The sequence below is a fragment of the Chanodichthys erythropterus genome, chromosome 3 (assembly GCF_024489055.1).
Source record: "Chanodichthys erythropterus isolate Z2021 chromosome 3, ASM2448905v1, whole genome shotgun sequence".
Taxonomy (NCBI): domain Eukaryota; kingdom Metazoa; phylum Chordata; class Actinopteri; order Cypriniformes; family Xenocyprididae; genus Chanodichthys; species Chanodichthys erythropterus.
This window is the reverse complement of record NC_090223.1, coordinates 40,935,326-40,957,956: the sequence shown is the minus strand read 5'-3', so window position 1 is coordinate 40,957,956 and position 22,631 is coordinate 40,935,326. Positions and strand designations below refer to the sequence as shown.

At 41.1% G+C, this 22,631-nt stretch overlaps 1 protein-coding gene across 2 annotated transcripts in view; it reads left to right on the top strand.

Moving 5' to 3' along the window:
• Window positions 1-21,183, top strand: part of kcnj19a (potassium inwardly rectifying channel subfamily J member 19a) — a 35,459-nt gene extending 14,276 nt beyond the window's left edge. The window contains exons 2-3 of one of the 2 annotated variants that reach the window (XR_010893561.1): window positions 1,633-1,752; window positions 3,799-3,888. Coding sequence is in view for 1 of the 2 variants with exons in the window: in XM_067375543.1 (XP_067231644.1) it covers window positions 13,825-14,041; window positions 20,258-20,895 (855 nt within the window). In the remaining variant the exon portion in view is untranslated. Of the gene's footprint in view, window positions 1-1,632; window positions 1,753-3,798; window positions 3,889-13,824; window positions 14,042-20,257 lie in introns of those variants that run through there. The other variant, XM_067375543.1, reaches the window with a different exon arrangement.
• The last annotated feature ends 1,448 nt before the right edge of the window (window positions 21,184-22,631 follow it).

Sequence of the window (22,631 nt, the reverse complement as noted above, 5' to 3'; positions counted from 1 at the left end):
TACCTAGAGAGAGAATTAATTTACATTTTACTAATGAACATTCTTGTCAGAACACACACACACACACACACACACACTAGAGTTTAGACATGATGATAACAAAGTGCTAATTGTGCAAATAACCTCGTAAAAGCTGAGGAGAAACATGCTCCCAGTGCAGTTCAGCCGGATTTGTTTGATTTAGCGTGTCTTACAACGGAAACAAACAGATGTTTGCTGTTGTGCAGACGGTCACATGTGTGCTGTGATGAATGAGTTAATTGGTGATAATTAGATTAGAGGAGAAAGGCTTTGACTGAGGAGTCAGCTTGTACTGAAGGTTGACTGTGTGGGTGTGCATTGTGTAAAGGTCCTTGTTCTGTGAAGTGTTGATATATTTTGTAAGTGTAAAGGTCTATTGTAAATGAGTTTGCTTGACATGAATGAAAAGGATTTGAATGACCTATAAGGTTCATGTACATAACCTCAAACCACATGAATGTATGCTCATAATGGGACACAGGCATGCTCGGAGCTATATATACCTTTGTATCAATATGTACGATTTGGTGTGTTGAGTGTGCATGTGTGTTACAGGGCTAGCAGTGATGCATGAAATGTGAGGTGGACAGCATGTTATTTGTCTTGTCACTGACAGGCGTTGGGTGACCCAGCAGTGATACAGATGAATGAGTTTGTTATAGACACACATACAGGTTATATGTGTATGGCCCTCAGCAGTATAAGATACACATTCAGGGGTGCAAATTACACTGCCTATATAATTCATGTGCATTTTATTGTGTAATTCCACAAAGGAGGAGAGAGAGAGAAAGAAAAAAAGATTAAAAGGAAAATGAATACAGGAGTCACATGTCTTTTATTTGAATTACTCTGTAATGATTCAGTTCTCACTGAAAAAAAATGATTTTTTGATGCTGTTCACTTTATTTAAACAATTTATTTTGATTCAACACCATTGTATTAGGTTTCTGGTTCAAATTCAATTGCTTCATGTTAAATTAAGTTGAAACAATTTCTTTTTGACTTAACTTGATGTTTTTATATTAAAATAACGTTTCAATCAAGTAAACCCAACCAGGACTCAATCAAACAGGATTTTCACTTCCCATCATGCTTTGCAAAGGGGCTGAACTAGGAGTGTAAATGTTGAAATAAAGTGTTATTTTAAGCAGTTTTTAGGAAAATGAGAAAATGGAAAGACTTTTTTAATGTTTACTGTTCTATTGTGTTGGTATTTAAAAGTTTATGTTAATTCATAGTTTTAGGGTCACCATTGTGGTGAATTGTTGCACTTGAGGACCTGCTAACAAACTTTCAAATTACTTTATTAAGAAAGTAATCACTGTGGTAGTGCTCTGGGCTGCATTTTCCAAAAGCATTGTAAGCCTATGTTGATTGTAAAACCATTGCCACCAATGGACTTAGAATAGAATATAGTATAGTTGCATGCATTGAACATTATAGAATCTGACTGAGTAGAATACATTTTATTCTCATTAAAATGGTCATAGCTCAATCATAAATAGTTTATTTTAATTTGTTTAAATTTTGGTTAGAGTGCCTCCTTATTACCAGTGTGGAAGTCCTATCTATTTACTTGTGAGTAACCCCCCCCCCCACCCCCCACAGCTGCTGTCAAAGCCACTGTGAGTCAGAGGAAGGCAAAGCAGTGAAGTCCCAGCTTTTATTCACCCATGCACATGACTGAGTCAAACGGATGGCTGCTGGTACCTGCTGCAGTAGAAAGAGGTTTCGATCCACCTCCTCCTGTTTTCCCTCTTCTTTAAGAGACTCTCCTTTCTATTTCTCTTCTTTCCTGTGGGATATGAAAAAGAATGCTCTTTAGCCTACAAGGCACACATAAACACACAGATGAACGTCTGTGCAAACAGACACATTCAAACGCTATTTGAATAATAGCTTTTTCACTTCAGTCACGGAGGTGCTGTTTTTAAGATAGCTTTGGCTGTCTAGCTCTGTGCCTTAAAAATCAATGGATACAGAATTAAGATGAGTACATTCTTTAGCTTGACATCAATCATCATTAATACAAGCATTAGAACTTATCAGACACATGCAAACATCTCATCACTTAACATCTTATTCAAATTAAGTAGTTTCTTAATCTGAAGCAGTTTAAGATTATCACCACTGCCCACTGTGATTTTGTGTGAATGTCTGTATTAGCTGCGTTTTCCTGAAATGTGCAGGAAAGGTGATGTGTAAGATTTGCTCGTCTCCTTCTTGAACTCGGTAATCTGTCTTTTCAAGCTTAACTTAAAGAGACATGATTAAAAAAAAAAAAAAAAAAAAAAAAAAAAAATTGCCTAGAGTGGATTAAATAAGCAGAAAAAAGAAACAGAAAGTCTGTGCATCAACACAGCCAGCTAGAAAACAGTGTAATCCCATTCATACTCAATACCACAAACCAGTGTTTCCCAACCCTGTTCCTGGAGGCACACCAATACTGCACATTTTGCATGTCTCCTTTGTCTGATACACCCATTCTTGGAGTCTCTACTAATGAGCTGATGACTTGAATCAGGTGTGTCTGATTAGAGAGACATGCAAAATGTGCAGTGTTGGTGTGCCTTCAGGAACAGGGTTGGGAAACACTGCCACAAACATTCCAATGAACCCCACATCATGTATAGGACAATGAAGGTTTATGTCCCATCAGTTGTGTTTTTTAGTTGCATGCAAAAAATGTGGAATCCAAAAATCAGAGCAACAATCAAAAGTATGCCGGCAGGTTTGAAAGGGAGGTGGTTTTATTTCTGAACTTCTCAATACTACATTGATTATATAGCTGTGTTTCTCATTGTCATGAAAAATCACTCTACTCTGTTCAAAATACATTTTAAGGTGAACTCAGTATCTACCTTTTAACGCCCAAAATATCAAAGACGCCACCATGTATGATGACAGAAGTACCCCTGTTAAGGCATTGTTAGGAAAAGTACTACTGTAAAGTGCAGTAAAGCTAATAATAATAACAAAGTAATATTGAAAGGTATAATTGTGAAAGTATGGCTAACTACAAGATAGAGATGTCAAGGTGGAGATGTCTTCTTTTAAAATAAATATTTACATTATATGTATTAACTTTACACAATTATGGTTAACTTTAAGGTGAAATATTAAATAGAACATTAATAGCCTAATTGAACACTCAAATTATTATATCCGAGTTGAAAACTTTGTAAAAAGCAGCATTTAACTGTCACAGAGCTCTGAGACTTGAGGTAGATCCATGTGCAGCTTTATTCAGAGATAACCAAAGTCGTAGTACAGCCAGGCAACAGTCAAAATCCACAAATACTGTCCATACATGAAACAAGAAAACAAAAACCAAAACAAAATCATTGATCGTTGTCACGATCAACGTTAGTTCCTGTCACTTCCCGGACTCCAATTCCCATCATCCCCCTCAGCCAGTCACATGCTCACACTCCACACCAATCACCTATCGCCACATACAGCTTTGCACATCACTTGGACTACAAAGGACTCACGCACACACCACCGGATCGCAAAGTCTTGTTAACTATTGTTGCAATTCCAAGCGTTACCCTGTGTTTATCCTGTCTATTCCTGTTCCTGCTTTTGACCCTCGCTTTGTTATCCTGTTCCGTGATTGATATCTGCCTGCCTCTGACCATTGCCTGTATTCTGACCACGATTCTGCCTGTTCCTTGTGATTCCTGTTTGCTCCTGTCTGACCCTGCCTGTACGGCCACTCTAACTTCAATAAAGCTGCATATGGATCTTACCATGAGTCCCGTTTCGTTACAGAAGACTTCGCCGCCACCACGATCCAGCAGCTTTCCCGGAGAGCATTTGTACAGTATGGACATTGCTCAATTTTTGTTGTGGAGTACGCAGGGCACACAATCGTTAGAGGAATATGTGAAGGAATATTTGGACATTGCTTAATTCTCTGATATGCCTGACTGTGCACTGATTGACTGATTGGTCGCTTCACTCTCAAGCCAGCCGGTCACTTCGCTCTCAAGCCCAGAGGCCGCTTCGCTCTCAAGCCCGGTGGCCGCTTCGCACTCAAGCCAGCCGGACGCTTCGCTCTCAAGCCCGGTGGCCGCTTCACACTCAAGCCAGCCGGACTCTTCGCTCTCAAGCCCGCCGGATGCTTCGCTCTCAAGCCCACCAGACGCTTCACACGTTAGCTCGCCGGTTGCAACGCACTCAAGTTCTCCGTTTGCAACGCACTCAGATTCACCGGTTGCAACGCACTCAAAGTCGCTGATGGCAACGCATTCAAATTCGCCGTTTGCAACGCACTCAAAATTGCTGGTTGCAACGCATTCAAGTTCGCCGGTTGCAACGCACTCAAGTGCCCTGGACGCGATGGACAAGATGGCTGCTTTGCCAGTGCCCACGGGCAAGATGGCCGTCCCTTCGATGCTTATGGATGTAGGGGGCGTTCCAGCCATTGAGTCCGCTCTAGAACCTGCTTCAGCCAGTAAGTCTGCTCCAGAACCCGCTCCAACCGGTGAACCATCGCCTCACTCTCAGAAGAGGAAGAAGGCTTCTTCCATTCTTCAAGGCTCACAAGCCTTTCAAGAGCCCGCTGTGGGTCCGGAGACCACTCCAGAGGTCTCTTCTGCACCGCCCAAGCTTCTTGCTCTGCCAGCGCCGCCCAAGCTCCTAGCCCTGCCAGCACTGCTCAAGCTTCTTGCTCTGCCAGCGCCGCCCAAGCTCCTAGCCCTGCCGGACATCCGAACTCCTTGTCCACGAACCTGCTACGGACCCCGTTGAAATCCCCAAGAACTTTTGTTTTGGGGGGGGGGCAGTATACCTAAGGGTGGGGAGCTTGTGGGTGGGAACCCTGCCCGGCCACGGCCAGCAACTGCCTCTGAGCTGCTATAGCCATTTAAGGACTATAACTCTTTATGGCCATTTATGGACTCTGACCCACCGTGGTCATTTACGGACTCTGTCTTGCCGTGGCTGCCCAAGCCACCTGACCTGCTGTGGTTGGGAAGGGGGGGGCGTTATGTCACGATCAACGTCAGTTCCTGTCACTTCCCGGACTCCAATTCCCATCATCCCCCTCAGCCAGTCACATGCTCACACTCCACACCAATCACCTATCGCCACATACAGCTTTGCACATCACTTGGACTATAAAGGACTCACGCACACACCACCGGATCGCAAAGTCTTGTTAACTATTGTTGCAATTCCAAGCGTTACCCTGTGTTTATCCTGTCAGTACCTGTTCCTGCTTTTGACCCTCGCTTTGTTATCCTCTTCCGCGATTGATATCTGCCTGCCTCTGACCATTGCCTGTATTCTGACCACTATTCTGCTTGTTCCTTGTGATTCCTGTTTGCTCCTGTCTGACCCTGCCTGTACAACCACTCTAACTTCAATAAAGCTGCATATGGATCTTACCATGAGTCCCGTTTCATTACAAGAGTGCTCATTAAAGCAGGTAACAATAGATTAAACATCCATGAAACTGAAACAAACTGGGTATAAGGCAGAAACAAACAACATAATTGGATCCAGCTGTGAGCAATGAACAGTGATGAGTCTGGAACAAAGGGTTGTGGGAAATGGAGTCCTATGAGTGATGCAATAGTCCGGGGTGGAGTGCCCTGGTTAGACACCTGGTGATCATGACATTACCCACCCTTTAAGGAGCAGATACCAGACACTCCAACATGGCAAAAACACAAAACCAAAAAAAATTCTCAGGAGGGAGGTGGACTGGAGGAGGATCAGGGGGAGGGATGGTGGGCCAGGTCCGTGGAGGGGCAGGGGAACCAGGGACGAAGGCTTTACAGGCTGCCAGTGCGGAGCAGGATGCCACCACAGCAGCGCAAACGGGCTTGAAGGACCCCATGGCGGCGCAGGCGACCACCACAGCAGTACAGACGGGCTTGAAGATCCCCACGGTGGCGCAGACAACCACCACAGCAGTACAGACGGGCTTGAAGATCCCCACGGTGGCGCAGACAACCACCACAGCAGTGCAGACAAGCTTGAAGATCACCACAGTGGCGCAAACAACCACCACAGCAGTACAGACGGGCTTGAAGATCCCCACGGTGGCGCAGACAACCACCACAGCAGTACAGACGAGCTTGAAGATCCCCACTGTGGTGCAGATGACCACCACAGCCGTGCAGATGGGCTTGAAGACTCTCTGGGCGGATCAGGTAGATCTAACACAACACAACTGACCAGACAAAACTGGAACATTAAGCACAGAGAAGTTAGGGGTGACCACTAGGGCCGCAACAGGACAAGCAGACAGTTCATGAATGACCTCTACAGTCATGTCAAGACAGACAGGAAACTCAGGAACCACCTCTGTGGTCACCTCAGGGCAGACAGAGCACTCATGGACGACCTCCTCGGTCGTATTAATGCTCATAGGGAACTCAGGGACTAGAACAGGCACTGAAGTGGGTTCATGGGCTGAAGGCTCAGGCGTGGCAACCATCTCGGCTCAAGGCTCAGGCGTGGCCACCATCTCTGCCGAGAGCTCAGGCGTGGCAACCACCTCGGCTGAGGATTCAGGAGCGGACTCACCGACTAGAGCAAACTCTGGAATGAACTCATGGACTGGAGCAAGCTCTGAAGCAGGCTCATGGGTTGGAGATGATGTGTGCGCAGCCCACACACCCCAAATGGCTGTGGCCAGTACTGCAACCTCTGAGGGCTCAGGCGTGGCAGCCATCTTGGCTGAGGGCTCAGGAACAGACTCACTGGTTGGAGAGCTCTGGAGTGGACTCACAGGCTGGAGCGGGCGACGGAGGTATCTGAACCTTCCCATTCTTGCGGAGGTACAAGAAATTCCAAAAGTTTAGAGTCTTTTGTAGGTCCATCCAAAGAAGGCAGAAACAAACAACATAAGTGGAACCAGCTGTGAGCAATGAACAGTGATGAGTGCGGAACAAAGGGTTGTGGGAAATGGAGTCCTATGAGTGATGCAATAGTCCGGGGTGGAGTGCCCTCTGATGTCTAACCAGGGCATTCCAAACTGGTGATCATGACATTAACTCCAAAAAAGTAGACATAAGTCTGGGGGCAGTAAGATTTTTTTATGTTTTTGAAAGTCTTTCAAGTCTCATCCAAGCTTTATTTATTTGATTAAAAATACAGTAAAAACACTAATTTTGTAATTATTGTAATTGTATATTATTAATATTGTGAAACCAGCAATCATTCTAATATGATGATTTGCTGCTCAAGAAACATTTATTATTATTGTCAATGTTAATATTTTTGTGGAAACTGTGATTTTCTTTTCTTTTCTTTTCTTTTCTTTTCTTTTCTTTTCTTTTCTTTTCTTTTCTTTTCTTTTCTTTTCTTTTCTTTTCTTTTTTAAGAAATCTCAATATATTGCCAGGATTTATGTGCAGGGACAGTTTTTAAACTATTTAATTGTCCAAATGTTTGCTGACAAGAAATTAATCACACTTTCTAATACTACATTACACATAATCTTTGTCACTCTGCATCATTACTCATTGGCAAAAGTAGCTTGTTACTGGAAATGCTACAATATTTTTAAAGCAGCTGAGCCACTGACACACTGCTAAAATGTAGTCAAGTTAGTAGCATTGCAACTTTTTTATTATTATTTTTATTTATTTATTTATTTTTTATGGGGGTTACTCCCCAAAACCAGTCCTGGAAGACAGGAGTGCTGCTAAATAAAAAGCAGTAGGCACATCGATATTTGGCAGGAATGTGTGTGTGAGAGAGAACAGGGATACACTGGATATAGGTAGTTGGTGTGATGCGACTTCATGGTGGAAGTGCTCCTTGTGGGTTGATAAAGAGTTGAGGAGACACTCAGTGCTGCTGCTCCAGAACCTCTGTGTGGGTGAAGGTTGTGTCAGTGTGTGTGTGTGTGTGTGTGGGTGGGATGGTGTGATTTCAAAAGTATGTTTATCTTCTCTTTTTCTGAGGCGGAAATGTGAGCACAAGAGTATCTACTGTATGTGTAGAAATGGTCATGTGAGTATAAGAGGTTAAAGTTTTACATCATCACCAAAAATACTATCTAATAAAAAAAACTAAAACAAACAAACAAACAAAAAATCACACTTGAACAATTAAATAAGAGTTAACACTCAATATGCAGTTTTGCTAATTGTTGATGTGTTAATTTGTCATGCTGTAATCAATACACCTAGTCAATGGATCAACCAGCCATACTGGTTACTGGGTCGATCCCACATTAAAGCTTTAATCAAGTCAATTGACAATCCAATACATCTGATCCAAGACTAGTGGTTCTGCCACAAATTCATTATGCCATCACTGTGAAACACCTGCTATGCTGCCATGAAAACCAGACATATTTTCAGAGTTTGATCTATGTGTGTCATCTTATGGTGATATTTCCCTCACTGTCCCTGATTTTTTAGCCTGACCAAGAATGTGTTTGCAAAAGAAAGTACAAGACAAGGAGAGAAAGAGCAATAGGAGTGAGATGGAGAAAATAATGGGGTAAGAGAGAGATAGAGAAATGTCATACTCTGTCTGTATGAGCACTATTAAATTTTTCTGCTTGGGCGCACAGGATGTAGGAGTGATAGGCCCTGTCCAGCCAGCCTTCCCTGCAATGAGAGTTCAAACTCACCTAGCAACTCCATAGATTCATCACATGATTTATAAATATATATATTCACCTTACTGACAATATTTGCTTCAGTTTACAGTGTATATTAGCTGATCAGATTTGGATTTGAATCTGTCCAGCTGTGTACAAATCTGACAGTCAGTAGGCCACAGTGAATTGTATTTGTGTAATTGTGTAATGTCTATATATAAACACACACACACATACACATATATATATATATATGGGTGGTGCGTGAAGTCCAGCTCCCCTTCTCCAGATGTAATTTGGGCATAATGGGTGGAACTAGAAGGTACAACCACGCCCTAACCCTACCCATAACTCTATCCCTCCATCTGTTAAGGACTAGGTCAATCTCAACCCATGACGTCCAGAGAGGTGGAGCTGGATGTCATTTGGCTCTGCATAGAGTACCATTTGGCTACATGAGTGAAGGCTGCTGCCAAAACATGCACTAAATACAGTGAATAGAATGTGTGCTGCTGCAAGGAAGTTAGGAAAAAAACCCTTGCAGAACTAGGCAGGTGGTGCTGGGGAAGGTGGAGGGTTAGGAAACAAACAGATAGATTGGCCAAAGTGGTCATCTTTAAGAGAACCAATCATCAGCTCAGAAGATTTTCATGACTGAACTAATTATGGGTGTAACTTCCGTTAAGCTGTAAACATTCAGTGAAAGGCTCAATCTATGAACGCAATAATATATGTATGGTAACAATTTACAATAAGGTAAGGTTAACATTAGTTCATGAAAATACAGCTGTTCAAATGCTGTATAAGTGCAGTTCATTATTAGTTCATTTTAACTAATGTAGTTTACAATAAGGTTCAGAAGTTAACATTACTTAACTACATTAGTTAAAATGAACTAATAATGAACTGCACTTATACAGCATTTGAACAGCTGTATTTTCATGAATTAGATTTAAACTGGGTACAATGAGATGAAATATTCTAATTACCCTTAAACCATCAAACATTAAAAGGACATTTAAAAGTGTAAAATCATCAACAAGGTACTTTCAACAGACCATTAATTACCCCAAAAGCATGATTCTTTCCACAGCTATAACTGACGGGTTAAATATCACTGTAGTAATATATATCTGTATTATGTAACTGTTACGAGCTGATGCGGGAAGTGAGTGCAGGTGTAGAAACAGGAGGATCATGGGAAATGGAGTCTTGGAGATGAGGGAACTGTAACAGTACCTCCCCCTCCCGGTAGGCGCGACCTCGCGCCATAGATTTAACACCGGGGAGGGGGGGCGGGCACCCTGGAGACCTCATGCCGGTGCAGGGAGAGGCATGGGTAGGAGTGGAGGTCTCCAGGGCGGGTCCATGAGCCATGGCGGGTCAGGTGCAGCGGGCAGCCATGGTGGGTCAGGTGCAGTGGGCACCCAAGGCGGGTCAGGTGCAGTGGGCAGCCACGGAGGGTCAGGTGCAGTGGGCAGCCACGGAGGGTCAGGTGCAGTGGGCAGCCACGGAGGGTCAGGTGCAGTGGGCAGCCACGGAGGGTCAGGTGCAGTGGGCAGCCACGGCGGGTCAGGTGCAGTGGGCAGCCACGGCGGGTCAGGTGCAGTGGGCAGCCACGGCGGGTCAGGAGCAGTGGGCAGCCACGGCGGGTCAGGTGCAGTGGGCAGCCACGGCGGGTCAGGTGCAGTGGGCAGCCACGGAGGGTCAGGTGCAGTGGGCAGCCACGGCGGGTCAGGAGCAGTGGGCAGCCACGGCGGGTCAGGTGCAGTGGGCAGCCACGGCGGGTCAGGTGCAGTGGGCAGCCACGGCGGGTCAGGTGCAGTGGGCAGCCACGGAGGGTCAGGTGCAGTGGGCAGCCACGGCGGGTCAGGTGCAGTGGGCAGCCACGGCGGGTCAGGTGCAGTGGGCAGCCACGGCGGGTCAGGTGCAGTGGGCAGCCACGGCGGGTCAGGAGACGTGGGCAGCCACGGCAGTGTTCGGAGCCCACCCCCATGTGTATTCCCCACATGTTCCCCACCCACGGGTACTTGGCCCCCCCCCAAAAAATACTTGGGGAGGTTTAGGATAGCAACAAGGAGTCCCAGAGACATCATGGAAATGTGGGCGGCTGAGACTGGAGCGGAGGGCTCGGCGGCGGAGACTGGAGCGGAGGGCTCGGCGGCGGAGACTGGAGCGGAGGGCTCGGCGGCGGAGACTGGAGCGGAGGGCTCGGCGGCGGAGACTGGAGCGGAGGGCTCGGCGGCGGAGACTGGAGCGGAGGGCTCGGCGGCGGAGACTGGAGCGGAGGGCTCGGCGGCGGAGACTGGAGCGGAGGGCTCGGCGGCGGAGACTGGAGCGGAGGGCTCGGCGGCGGAGACTGGCGCTGCTTGCTTGCTCGGCGGCGGAGACTGGCGCTGCTTGCTCGGCGGCAGAGACTGGCGCTGCTTGCTCGGCGGCGGAGACTTGCGCTGCAGGCTCGGCGGCGGAGACTGGCGCTGCTTGCTCGGCGGCGGAGACTTGCGCTGCAGGCTCGGTGGCGGAGACTGGCGCTGCTTGCTTGCTCGGCGGCGGAGACTGGCGCTGCTTGCTCGGCGGCGGAGACTGGCGCTGCTTGCTCGGCGGCAGAGACTGGCGCTGCTTGCTCGGCGGCGGAGACTTGCGCTGCAGGCTCGGCGGCGGAGACTGGCGCTGCTTGCTTGCTCGGCGGCGGAGACTGGCGCTGCAGGCTCGGCGGCGGAGACTGGCGCTGCTTGCTCGGCGGAGACTGGAGATGTAGGCTCAGAGAAAAAGTCTATAAGCCAGACCGCATCATCTGGCGGCTTGCATAGAGTTGGAGCTGAGGGCTCGGCGGCGGCGTCTGGAGCTGATTTCTTCCTCCTCCTCCGCTTTCTGGACCCAACGGAGGATTATGGGTCCAGCGTTGACCAGGAAATCAAAAGTGCATCTGACCAGTTAGTCAGGAAAGCCAGCTCTACAAACTCCTCCACATACCTCTCCAGTGAACGGCCAACCTGGAAGAGTCCTACGAGCCGTTCCGCCGCAGAGAGAGGTGGTGAAGGAGTGGGAGCCTCGATATGATGAGCAGTAGTGGAAACCGGTACCAGGTAGATACCCATCTTATGATGTGGAGGTCCAACGGTTGGGTCTGTTCTTCTGTTACGGGTGCTGGTTGCAATAGACGAGTCGTATACGGACATCCACAATTAATGGGTATTTAATGAAAGCAGGAGCATAACACACAACCAAACACTACAATATAACATTTAAGAACAGACAAGGAGTGAAGGGAGTGAGTCCATATATATAGGGAGTGCAAACGAGGAAGTCCAGGTGATGGTGATGGGTGATGATGAGGAGCTGACGAGGGAAGTGAGTGCAGGTGTAGAAACAGGAGGATCATGGGAAATGGAGTCTTGGAGACGAGGGAACTGTAACAGTAACATACGTTGCCTTAATCAAAATGTTCATTATCTTTAGCATTGTGTAATACTACAAAGTGTTTTCTTTCATGTTTTATTTTCAGAAATCATGAGAATAGCGTAACGCTTAGTATTTTAACGTGACTTGTTATAACAAGAATATATTTTCAGTTGCTGCATTCTTTTCCTCGTTATTATTTTATTTTTTCCCTTTGCATTCTGCTATAATAGTATGAAAAAGGACAACATATACTGCACATTTGTGGTCTTGTGGTCCCTATTTAATTTACGATATATCCCATTAATAATTCACTGCAATGCAGAAAGAATCTCTCGTTTTTCTCCTCAAATCCTCACGTCTCTTTCCATGTTTGTTTTCACAGGTAAATACAATTTATTATCTGTCAAAATTATGGAAAATTTACAGCTCATTCAGTCAAACTGATGGATAAGCTTTATTTGTAGGGCAACCTTATGATTTGAAATGATTCATTTCAGTTTTTTTTAAATGGAAGTTCCCCAAACCGGAAGTGCCACCCATAATTCAAAAAGTAGGCTTGTCAGGAATAAAGTGGATAGCCTGTAAGGCTAATATAATAATAGGTGAATGACAGTTTTTTTCATCATGTAGATACCATCATATTAAAAAAAAAAAAAAAGAGAAACGTGTTATATTCAACTCTATTAAGTCTTATTATATTATATTCAGTAATCTACAAGTATATGACTGAAATTCAATAAAAAATAAAAATAAATTAAATAATTTGAAAACATTTTAACCTACAGGTGAATCAAAAGAAGGAAGGAAGGAAGATGATTCTGAAGTTATTATCCAGTAACCTCTGTAGGTCTTAATGCACTTTGGCTGTATTTAGAGACTGGAAATGCCTAGACAGTTTTGCGTAGTTTTCATGTGGAATATGATACCATGTGGAAGCTTTTTAGTGCCCTACTGAGCTTCAGTGTTTTAAGTAATGGGCCTATTTATAGAGGGTTGTTGGTTTACATCCCATGAGGCTGTTCTACAGCTGTAGGGCCCTTTAGAGATGCTCTTTGCCTAAACAGCTCCAGTAAGTCCATTGTAATGAGAGTGGATGATATGGAGACTTGGAAGTGAGAGGACATCTGCCAACTAGCTGAATGTAAGAGTGATTTCTTCCACTTTGTATTCACAGCAACATTATTCACAAGAGAATTTGTGCGTGCGGCTCCATCGACTGTCTTTCCGCATATAAACAGGAATCCCTCATCATGTAGAAAAACATTGGAATTACAACCTTGACATTGGAATTTCATTCTCTTTTTCAGTCTGACATCGTCCTGTAAATCATCAGGTCTTGAATTTCACTTGCTCTCTGATAAGACTCTTTATCTTCGTCTGAAATAACACAATGTTTTTTAGGCATTTCTTATCTCCTCCCAGCCTCCTCCTTTGCTCCATCTGTGTTTTATTTCACTGTTCTGAGCACTCATGCTTGTCAAAATCCCCCATTCACTACTTGCCAGCCAAAAACACTCTCTCTCCACTTGCCTAGAGAGGAATATCCAGACTAAACAGCATGAATTTGTCCATCAATTTCAATATATTTTATTTTGGGTTCGATTATGATTCAGTTTATAAAGCAGAAAAAGTGTAAATATACATGCTGTCATTCTTCTTTCAATTTCCTTTTTCAATTTCCACCCCATTTCCACATTCCATTTTTTCAGGTTGATTGTTCCTGCTGTAATTTGTCTCAGATATTGGAAGGCATAATCTAAAATTGAAGTTTTCAAAGTAAAATGGATAAAGATGATGACTTTAATGATGATAATGTCTCTCACTAGTCTCGTCAGACCCCAGAGGGCGAGTTTCTGCCGTTGGATCAGTGTGAACTGGATGTGGGCTTTGGAACAGGTGCTGACCAACTCTTCCTGGTCTCTCCCCTCACCATTTGCCATGAGATCAATCCCAAGAGTCCTTTCTTCGATCTGTCCCAGCGCTCGCTCATGAATGAGCAGTTTGAGATTGTTGTCATCTTGGAGGGCATTGTAGAGACAACGGGTGAGTCGCATTCTTCACTCTACTCTCCATTCCTTTAAGAACATCATTTAGCTCGAGAATGTGTCACAAAAGTTCATTTACAATGCAACTTTGCTTTCTTTTCAACTTCTTTCTTCAGTTGAAAAGAAATTAAGGTTTTTGATGAAAACATTCCAGCATTATTCTCCTTACTCCAAACGGTTGAAGGTCAAAATGACAGTTTCAGTGCAGCTTCAAAGGGCTTTAAACGATACCAGATGAGGAATGAGAGTCTTATCTAACAAAACAATCTGTCATTTTCTAAAAAAAATATAAAAATATTTACGCTTTATAAACACAAATGATTGCCTCATAAGTGTTTTTTTTTTTAGAAAATGACCGATCGTTTCTCTAGATAAGACCCTTATTTCTCGTCTGGGATCGTGTAAAGCCCTTTGAAGCTGCACTGAAACTGTCATTTTGACCTTCCACAATTTGGGCTCCATTGAAGTCCACTATAAGGAGAATAATCCTGGAATGTTTTCATCAAAAACCTTAATTTCTTTTCGACTGAAGAAAGAAGGACATGAACATCTTGGATGACATGGGGGTGAGTAAATTATCAGGAAAATTTTATTTGAAAGTGAACTAATCCTTTAAGGTTATCTATAAGCTAGTGTGCTTCAAAACAATGACAAAATTCGCATTTAGAAGATATAAACGTTTATGACATTACTCTGCACTTCAGCTTCTCATCAGATCTTCTGTTCAATCAAATGCTCTCTAAAATCTGAAGCATCCCTCTCTCCACCCCCACAGTATAAATAGACCCTGAAGCTGTGGGTGAAATCGGTCACTCATTCACACTCATTCACTATTTTCTACAGGGCTGCCCTTGACTAGACATTTTTCTGTTCAACTAGTAGTCGTTTATTTTTTCAGCGATTAGTCGACTAATCGCACGTTTATTAATAAACCATATAAATCATAATAAAGAGCCTTTAATGCCTCCATAGCCTAATCAGCGTTCAAGTGCATGTATAAAGCTTGCCACGAGTTTCAGTTCTTTTTGGATGCACTCAAGTTCACAGAGAGACGGCAGAAAGCGCACTGTTTGCTTTCATTATTTTAAAAAAGCACAATGTATTGTTATTTTGAGTGCACACAAATAAAAGTAGACTCTTCACAGATTCAAAAGATGTAGTACTCTTATCTGTATGACCAAAAATTACGGAGTATTTTAAGTGCAAGTGATCGTACCGGCGCCTCCATGTTAGCTGTCAGTAAACGCGCTACTATTGAGCTTTCACACTCCTCACAAACACTTGAATAGCCCAAATTTTTCTAGGTTAACATTAAAGGGAGCAGCCATGTAAAGTTGCTACTACTTACATGTTTCAGATGATAAGCCATATTTGAGGTTGATGAATAATAGGCGAGTGTTCGGATGTCCTGCCAGATATACTGTAATTACCACATAAACCAGCTGTTAATGATCTGTCCGTCACAATTTTTTTTTTCATGCGACTAATACAGTTTTGGTCGACTAAGCCTCTTTTTGTCTACTAACGTTTAGTTGACTATTAGGGGGCAGCCTAATTTTCTATATGGTGAATGGCACAAAATGCACTATATAGGGATAGGGAATGATTCAGACAGTGTAAATATGTTTTCCATTGTGGCAAATAAAGTCTGGTTTTGTGCATCAGACCCATTTGAATTCTACATAGAAATGCTATATTTTAAAGTGATATGAAGGAGATGAGGAGAAATGGTTAGACAGACTCGGCATTAGAAACAGCACTGACGAGTAGAAGAGATAACACAGGTGCCATGTACCATCATAAATTACACACTTTTCAAACTACACATCCTCAGCAACATAATGTTCACAGTTTTGCACCAGTAACAGTTTCATATTAAATCTAAAAGGGGAACCTTTTAGACTGTGGCTGTTATAAGCTGTCAAATGCCAAGCTCAATGGCCTGCCAAGCTGTGATATTTAAATATTTAAATGCTATATTTTAAAGGTGGAGGAGCTGCTTGATTATGTCCCGCCCTGTCTTTCTGTTTCAGTGGACATTACGTCAATACATTGAATAATGTTGAGTTTCAAGGCACTTCAGTGGGCCTTTAAGGAAAAAAAGTAATATTAAGTTTTTTTTTTCTTGTTTTATGCATAATTTTAACAATGTTTTGATAAGAACAAAACATACACAATGATTCTACAACAAAACATGATTCTTTGATAAATAAAAAAAATGTTCAGAAGAACATTTATTTCAAATAGAAATATTTTGCAACATTATAAATATCACTTTTGATCACTTTAATATGTTCTTTCTGAACAAAAACATTAATTTCTTTTTAAAAAATATCTTAGTGACCCCAAACTTGTATTGAATTGTAGTGTATGCCAATGCAGATTTAATTTCCTCAAGATGTATTCTCTGAAAACTGCTCCTTAAGTAAATGTATCTTGTTTTAATGATGTGTCAATGTTTAATGGTAAATGTGACACAATTACTAATTAACAGAAGGATTTTTTTTTTTTTTTTTTGGAGGGTGTTCATTTATCATCACACATATTCATTTAACAGATCAAAGTGAACATATCACTTTTCTCACACTTACCTTCTAAACTTCACAAATTTGTATACTTTCTAAACTTGATGACTCTCCTCACATCCCTCCTTCCTGGTTTCCATCTAAATGGACATAATAGGTACAGTCAGGTCAGTAGGGGTGTCAAGTGGGTTGTAAAAAGGTGATTTTCTGATTGCATTCATTCAGGCCTGTGCTTTAGCCATGCTGTTAGCAGTGCCTTGTGTATAATTAGTTTTTTGGGGTTTTTGGGGGTTTTTTTTTCAGTCACATGCTTGTCAGTTTGATGTATGAGCTTCAAACCTCGCTCGAGTTCGATCTGTTCCTGGTGTCTTTTATGCAGGCAGAGTGCGAGGAAGTAAAGTAACTGAGAAAGGCAGAATGGGATTTTCTTTTGAGGATGTTTTTTTCACATTCTTTTTCCAATACACAAATAAACAGAAATATAATTAGAATTTCCTTTCCTGTCTCCTAATCATTTTTTTCCAATCAAATATGATTCAAATATGGCGTTTTCTAAACATCACTATTACTTTTGCTCTTAGGGTTAGTGATTTGACTATTTGGCTATTACCCTATTTATAATTTTTTTATATTTATATTTTTATTTTAAATTTAATTTTGTTATGTGAATTTTCTCTTTAGCTTTCTATTTAAGTTTTATTTTTAGTATTTTTAGTACTTTAAATTTAACTTATTTTATTTCAGTTAGTTGCCAAGGCAGCATTTCTAATTTTCATATAGATTTTTTAAGTGTAAGTTTTTCATCTAATATTTAGATTTTATTTCAGCTTTATTCACATTTACAATTTAATTCACATTTATTTGCATAAAGCTTTTCACAATACATAATCATTTCAAAGCAGCTTTACAGAAAATGTTTTACTTCGAAAAAGCTTTACTTTGATTGTTTGCAGTTAACGACCACCCAGAAAAAAAAAAAACCTAGAAATTGTACATCAATGCACTAAAAATGGAGTATCTTAGTCCATGAAAAGCACATAAGCCCCACTGACACTTTAATCAGAAAATGTAAATAATAATAATAATAATAATAAAAAGTATTTTATTTATAGGCTAACTATTTTTGTGAATTCTTTCACACCTTCTAACCTTTCAGAAGTCAGAAGAAAACAGAAATATAATTCAGTTAATAGTTGTTTTATTGTGAATTACCTTTGATAAAATGGAAACACTATGCACTCAATTTGAACTCTCGCTCTCTCAGAGAGACAATATAAGATGGAAACAAAGCGTTGCTCATTATTACAGGTGTTACAGCAGTGATAGACACAAAACCTATCAAACATATCAGTGCACACCAGAGGAAGACTCCTGTTAAACAATCTAGTAATTCACTCACTCTTTTAATTCAGTTCTTGTGGGGTATCAGTCATGTGTTGATTTAAAAAAAACACCCTGCCATTTGGGAGCTGAGGCCTGTCATGTACTCGTAAGTGCTTATTGATCCACTGAAGCCATGGACACAGACAGAAATGTCAAGTTAATCATTTTACAGACGCAATGGTACAAGACAAAGCTATGACTTTATATATTCCTTTTAGGACATATTAAGGGCTTTGCATGAACATTTGCAGCTCACAAAATTAAAATGTCTCATTCTTTACTTTGTATAACCTAATAAGAAATAACAAAGAACAAAATAAATGTGCAATTTAGTTAAATAGACTAAATGCAAGTGTGTAATAGGCTTCCTTTAATCAATGCCTTAGATCAGACTAGAAACGAAAGACAGACCCTAATTATGTATGCCGAAGGAGTATTGCGCAATCAAGAGTCTTACTGTGAAGACTGTGAAATTTGTTTTGCTTTAAATGAGAGCTTAAAAAGCTGCTTTCAACTGAAACACAGTGAAGCCATTGATACATTCACAAAACTTCTTCCAGCATTGATCCATCATTTAAGCCTTTAGATGAAGCCAGGCCACCCCACTGCTCCTACTCAGCACGATCACTCCAGCAGCAAAATACAGGATTTTCAGTGTGATTAATGTCACAAAAACCCGGTTTAATTACATGGGATAATGTAGTGCCAGTAGAAATGCTCACAGAATGCAAGTTGCTGGGATTTTCATCCTTCATTTTTGAGGCTTGTTCATGTTTTGTATTAGGTGCTGCTAATTAGTAGGCTATTTAATGATAATTATTTAATCATGAGCAGACCCACACAGAAGCTCTGTGGACTTGGAACACCTTTCACTGATGAATTTACATACAGATCCCCTGCCCATGCATATTTGTTTATTAAATATTTGGCTAATTTGATGCTTTCAGCTATCTGTAATACTCCCAAGCAAAGTACAATGGAAAAAGTCTCAATAAAGCCACAGCAGAATTAGCCATTATGCGGCAACACACAGTACTGGTGTTTAATTCAAGAATGATTCAGTGTTTTCGCATGAAACGTTTGAGTGAAGATGTGTGTTGGACTTAAAGCAGTGCTGACGTGAAAGTACCGCAAGAGCGATTTGAAAACATATGGAGCCGTCTGCTCTCTAATCGCTCTTGCAAGTACTTTGATGTCATACACATATCAGTCTGCACAGCGCTGCTTAAAGTCCAACACACCCAGTGATTCAATGTCTCACAAATAATAACTTGACATGAATAAATAAATGTTTTGAACAAATCATTTGAGTGAAAGATTCAACGACTCACTTGTTTTGTTCATGAATGATGTACCAGTATTTTGAACACATCGGTTGAGTAAATGATTCAGTGACTCACTCATGATCACTTGTTTTGTTTATAAATGAATCAATATTTTTGAATGAATCAATTAAATGAATGATTCAATTACACGTTCATAACCACTTTTTTCATTTATGAACAAATCTGTGTTTTTAACAAATCATTTGAGTGAATGCATGTACTTGATTGCAATATTTGATTCGGTTTGCTTGTTTCAGTGAACAAATTAGTTCAATGACCCACTCATAAAGAAAGCAATTTGACACCAACTAATGGCAATGTAACCAGCAAAAAAAAAAAAAAAAAGAGATACTGAAATATCCCCACCACTACACAGACTAACAGTCTCAGCCAATCAAATTTAAGTACTGGAACTACTTCATAATATAAGCATCTATCTTTTTAAACACCATTCTGTTTGAAATTGCACATATGCTACTTCAGCATAACAGCATACATTTTTCATCTCTCTTTTTATTTATTGGTTTATCCCCATGAAAATAATGACACATTAAAAAGAATACAACAAAAAACGATCAATTTTTTTAGGAACACCAGTTGTTTAGTGATTGTTTGTCTATTGATTGTTTTTAATTTTATCGAGGAGCAGATTGGATTTTCAGTCTTCCTGGCTGGGTTTAGTGTAAGTGTAAGAGCATGGCCGTGTAAAGCTATGGCTGGGCTGTGTTTATGACTCATTGATGGCCCTCTGGCTGAATTATGGTTGCTGGAGTCTTAAAACTCTGCCTTGCATGGCCTTCTCACGCACATTATGTGCTGAGAGTCTTTAAATCACATTCTAGTAAGATGGAGGAATAGGACAGTATAAATCATTCTCATGGCCTTGGCCATCTGACACAATGAAAGCCTCCGTAATACGTTTTGACCGTAAACCTTTCTTCTCCATTGTAATGCTTGTTTATTATACGCCATCTCTCACAGGTATGACATGTCAGGCTCGTACCTCGTACACGGAAGATGAGGTGTTATGGGGTCACCGCTTCCTGCCCGTCATGTCTCTGGAAGAGGGCTTCTTTCGTGTAGACTACTCCCAGTTTCACAGCACCTTTGAGGTGCCAACGCCACCCTACAGTGTGAAAGAATATGAGGAGAAATCCTCGCTCCCCTCGCCCCTGCTCACGCCACACCGCGAGAGAGTGTTTTCCATGGACTGCCTGGAAGCAGGTGATGAAGGGGCGCATTCTGGAAGCGCTTCTTGCAAGCTGCCCAGTAAACTCCAGAAAATGAATTCGTCTGGCAGAGAAGATCTGCAGAGGAAGGTGCTACGCTTGAGCTCGCAGCACTCCGAAAAGGCTTCGAGTACTGGGGACCTTCCACTTAAACTACAGCGCCTCAGCTCTAGTCCTGGGCAGGTTGACGGAGAGGCACGATTCCACCTTAAAGCCCTCAAAGTGGGTTTCCAGCCCATGGCCTTGTCCACTGGAGACCTCCACCAGAGGAGTCTGCCTCCCACCCCAGTTGTTTTGCCCACACACCAGCACGCTCCTCCACACACGCCTGGTGGCCGAATGGAGGACAACCTGCCTGCCAAATTAAGGAGGATGAATGCAGATCGCTGACCTGGAAGTGCTTTTGGAACTTTTGTCCTGATCTGAGAGAGGTTTTCAGGGTTTGTTTACAATGAGCACAGACAACTACTTCCAGATCAGGGCAAAATTATTGTTTTGTTTGGAACTGAATAAGGACTCTTGTAGAGTAACAGTAATGTGAACTATCTGACTGCACAGTGAATGAATTGTTGCTTTGGCTTGCACTGGAAAAAAAAAAAAAGTATTTTTAATGAGTATTTTTTGACTTATCTTATGGTTATCTAAAATCCCTAAAAACAATAAATGTTTGACCAGTTAAAATATCTAAAGATCATGGAAACAAAATGAATTTAAACAAGATAACAACAACAACAAAAACTTGAAACAAGATCAATTTACTTGAAAGAAAATTTTATATGCTGTATATACATCACCATTCAAAAGTTTGGGGTCATGAAGATTTTATTAACTTTTTTTTTTTTTTTTTTTTTTTTAAAGAGAAATTAAAACTTTTATTCACCATGGATACATGAAATTGATCAAAAAGACATTTATGTTACAAAAGTTTTTTGTTTCAGAAAAATGCTTTTTAATTTTATGAATCTGAATCACTAAACAAAATTATAATGGTTTCCACAAAAATATGAAGCAGCTTAACTGATTTCAACATTGATAACAATAAGAAATGTTTCTTGAGCAGCAAATCATCATATCAGAATGATTTCTGAAGGATTGTGTGTCACTGAAGACTGGAGTAATGATGATGAAAATTCAGATTTGATCAGGAATAAATTACATTTCGAAATGCATTCAAATAGAAAACAGTTGTAATATTTCACAATATTACTGATTTTACTGTATTTTTGATCAAATAAATGAAGCCTCTGTAAACATAAGAGGCTTCTTTCAAAAATACTTAAAAATCTTACTGACTTCAAACATTTGAACGGTACCTTTTATTATTATTATTATTATTGTTATATTATATCTTGAATGTAAGTATATATTGTCTTCACTAGGGGATTTTTTCACATGTTTTTGTTTGTTTGTATTTAAAATAAGTGTAAAGAATTGTCAGTGCAATGCAAAGGTAATGGGTTTGAGCAAGAACTGATAAAAATAAATAAATAAATAAAAAGTGTACCTTCAATCCAATGTAAGTCACTTTGGATAAAAGTGTCTGCCAAATGCATAAATATAAATGAAAAAAAAAAAAAAAAATACACCTATATTAAAGCTTAATTCTCTGAAAACAAGTCTTAATGTCATATGCATTGCTGATTCATTGCTGAAGTAGATTTATGTTTATTTTCAATTTCATTTTCAATGGTTTTTGGATATTTTACCTGGAAAATAAGACAAAAATACTTGTTAAGAATAGGATGTTTTGCAGTGTGAGAAAAAGTTGGAGCTAGATAACTAGTTGAAAGCATGAGAGATGGCATTGAGTTTTTTTATTGGTAAGTTGTGTTTTTTTTTTTTTTTTTTAGAAAGCACAAAACTCTAGCTGGAAGTACTGTGATTTGAATTTTTTAGCTGTTTACTGGTGGCTATATTGTCGCCCAGTGTGTTTCAATCACACACTTAGAAATGTCACTATTACACACAATTACAATATGTGCATGCCTACCTCTCATCTCTAGCGTCATACAACCCTCTGGTATCCTTAGTTAAAATGAATAAATTCTATTTATAAAGCTGCAACATGGTGTCTGTATTAGTCTTTCTGTCTCTCACTAGAGTAAGAGGCATTATGAATTCAGTTT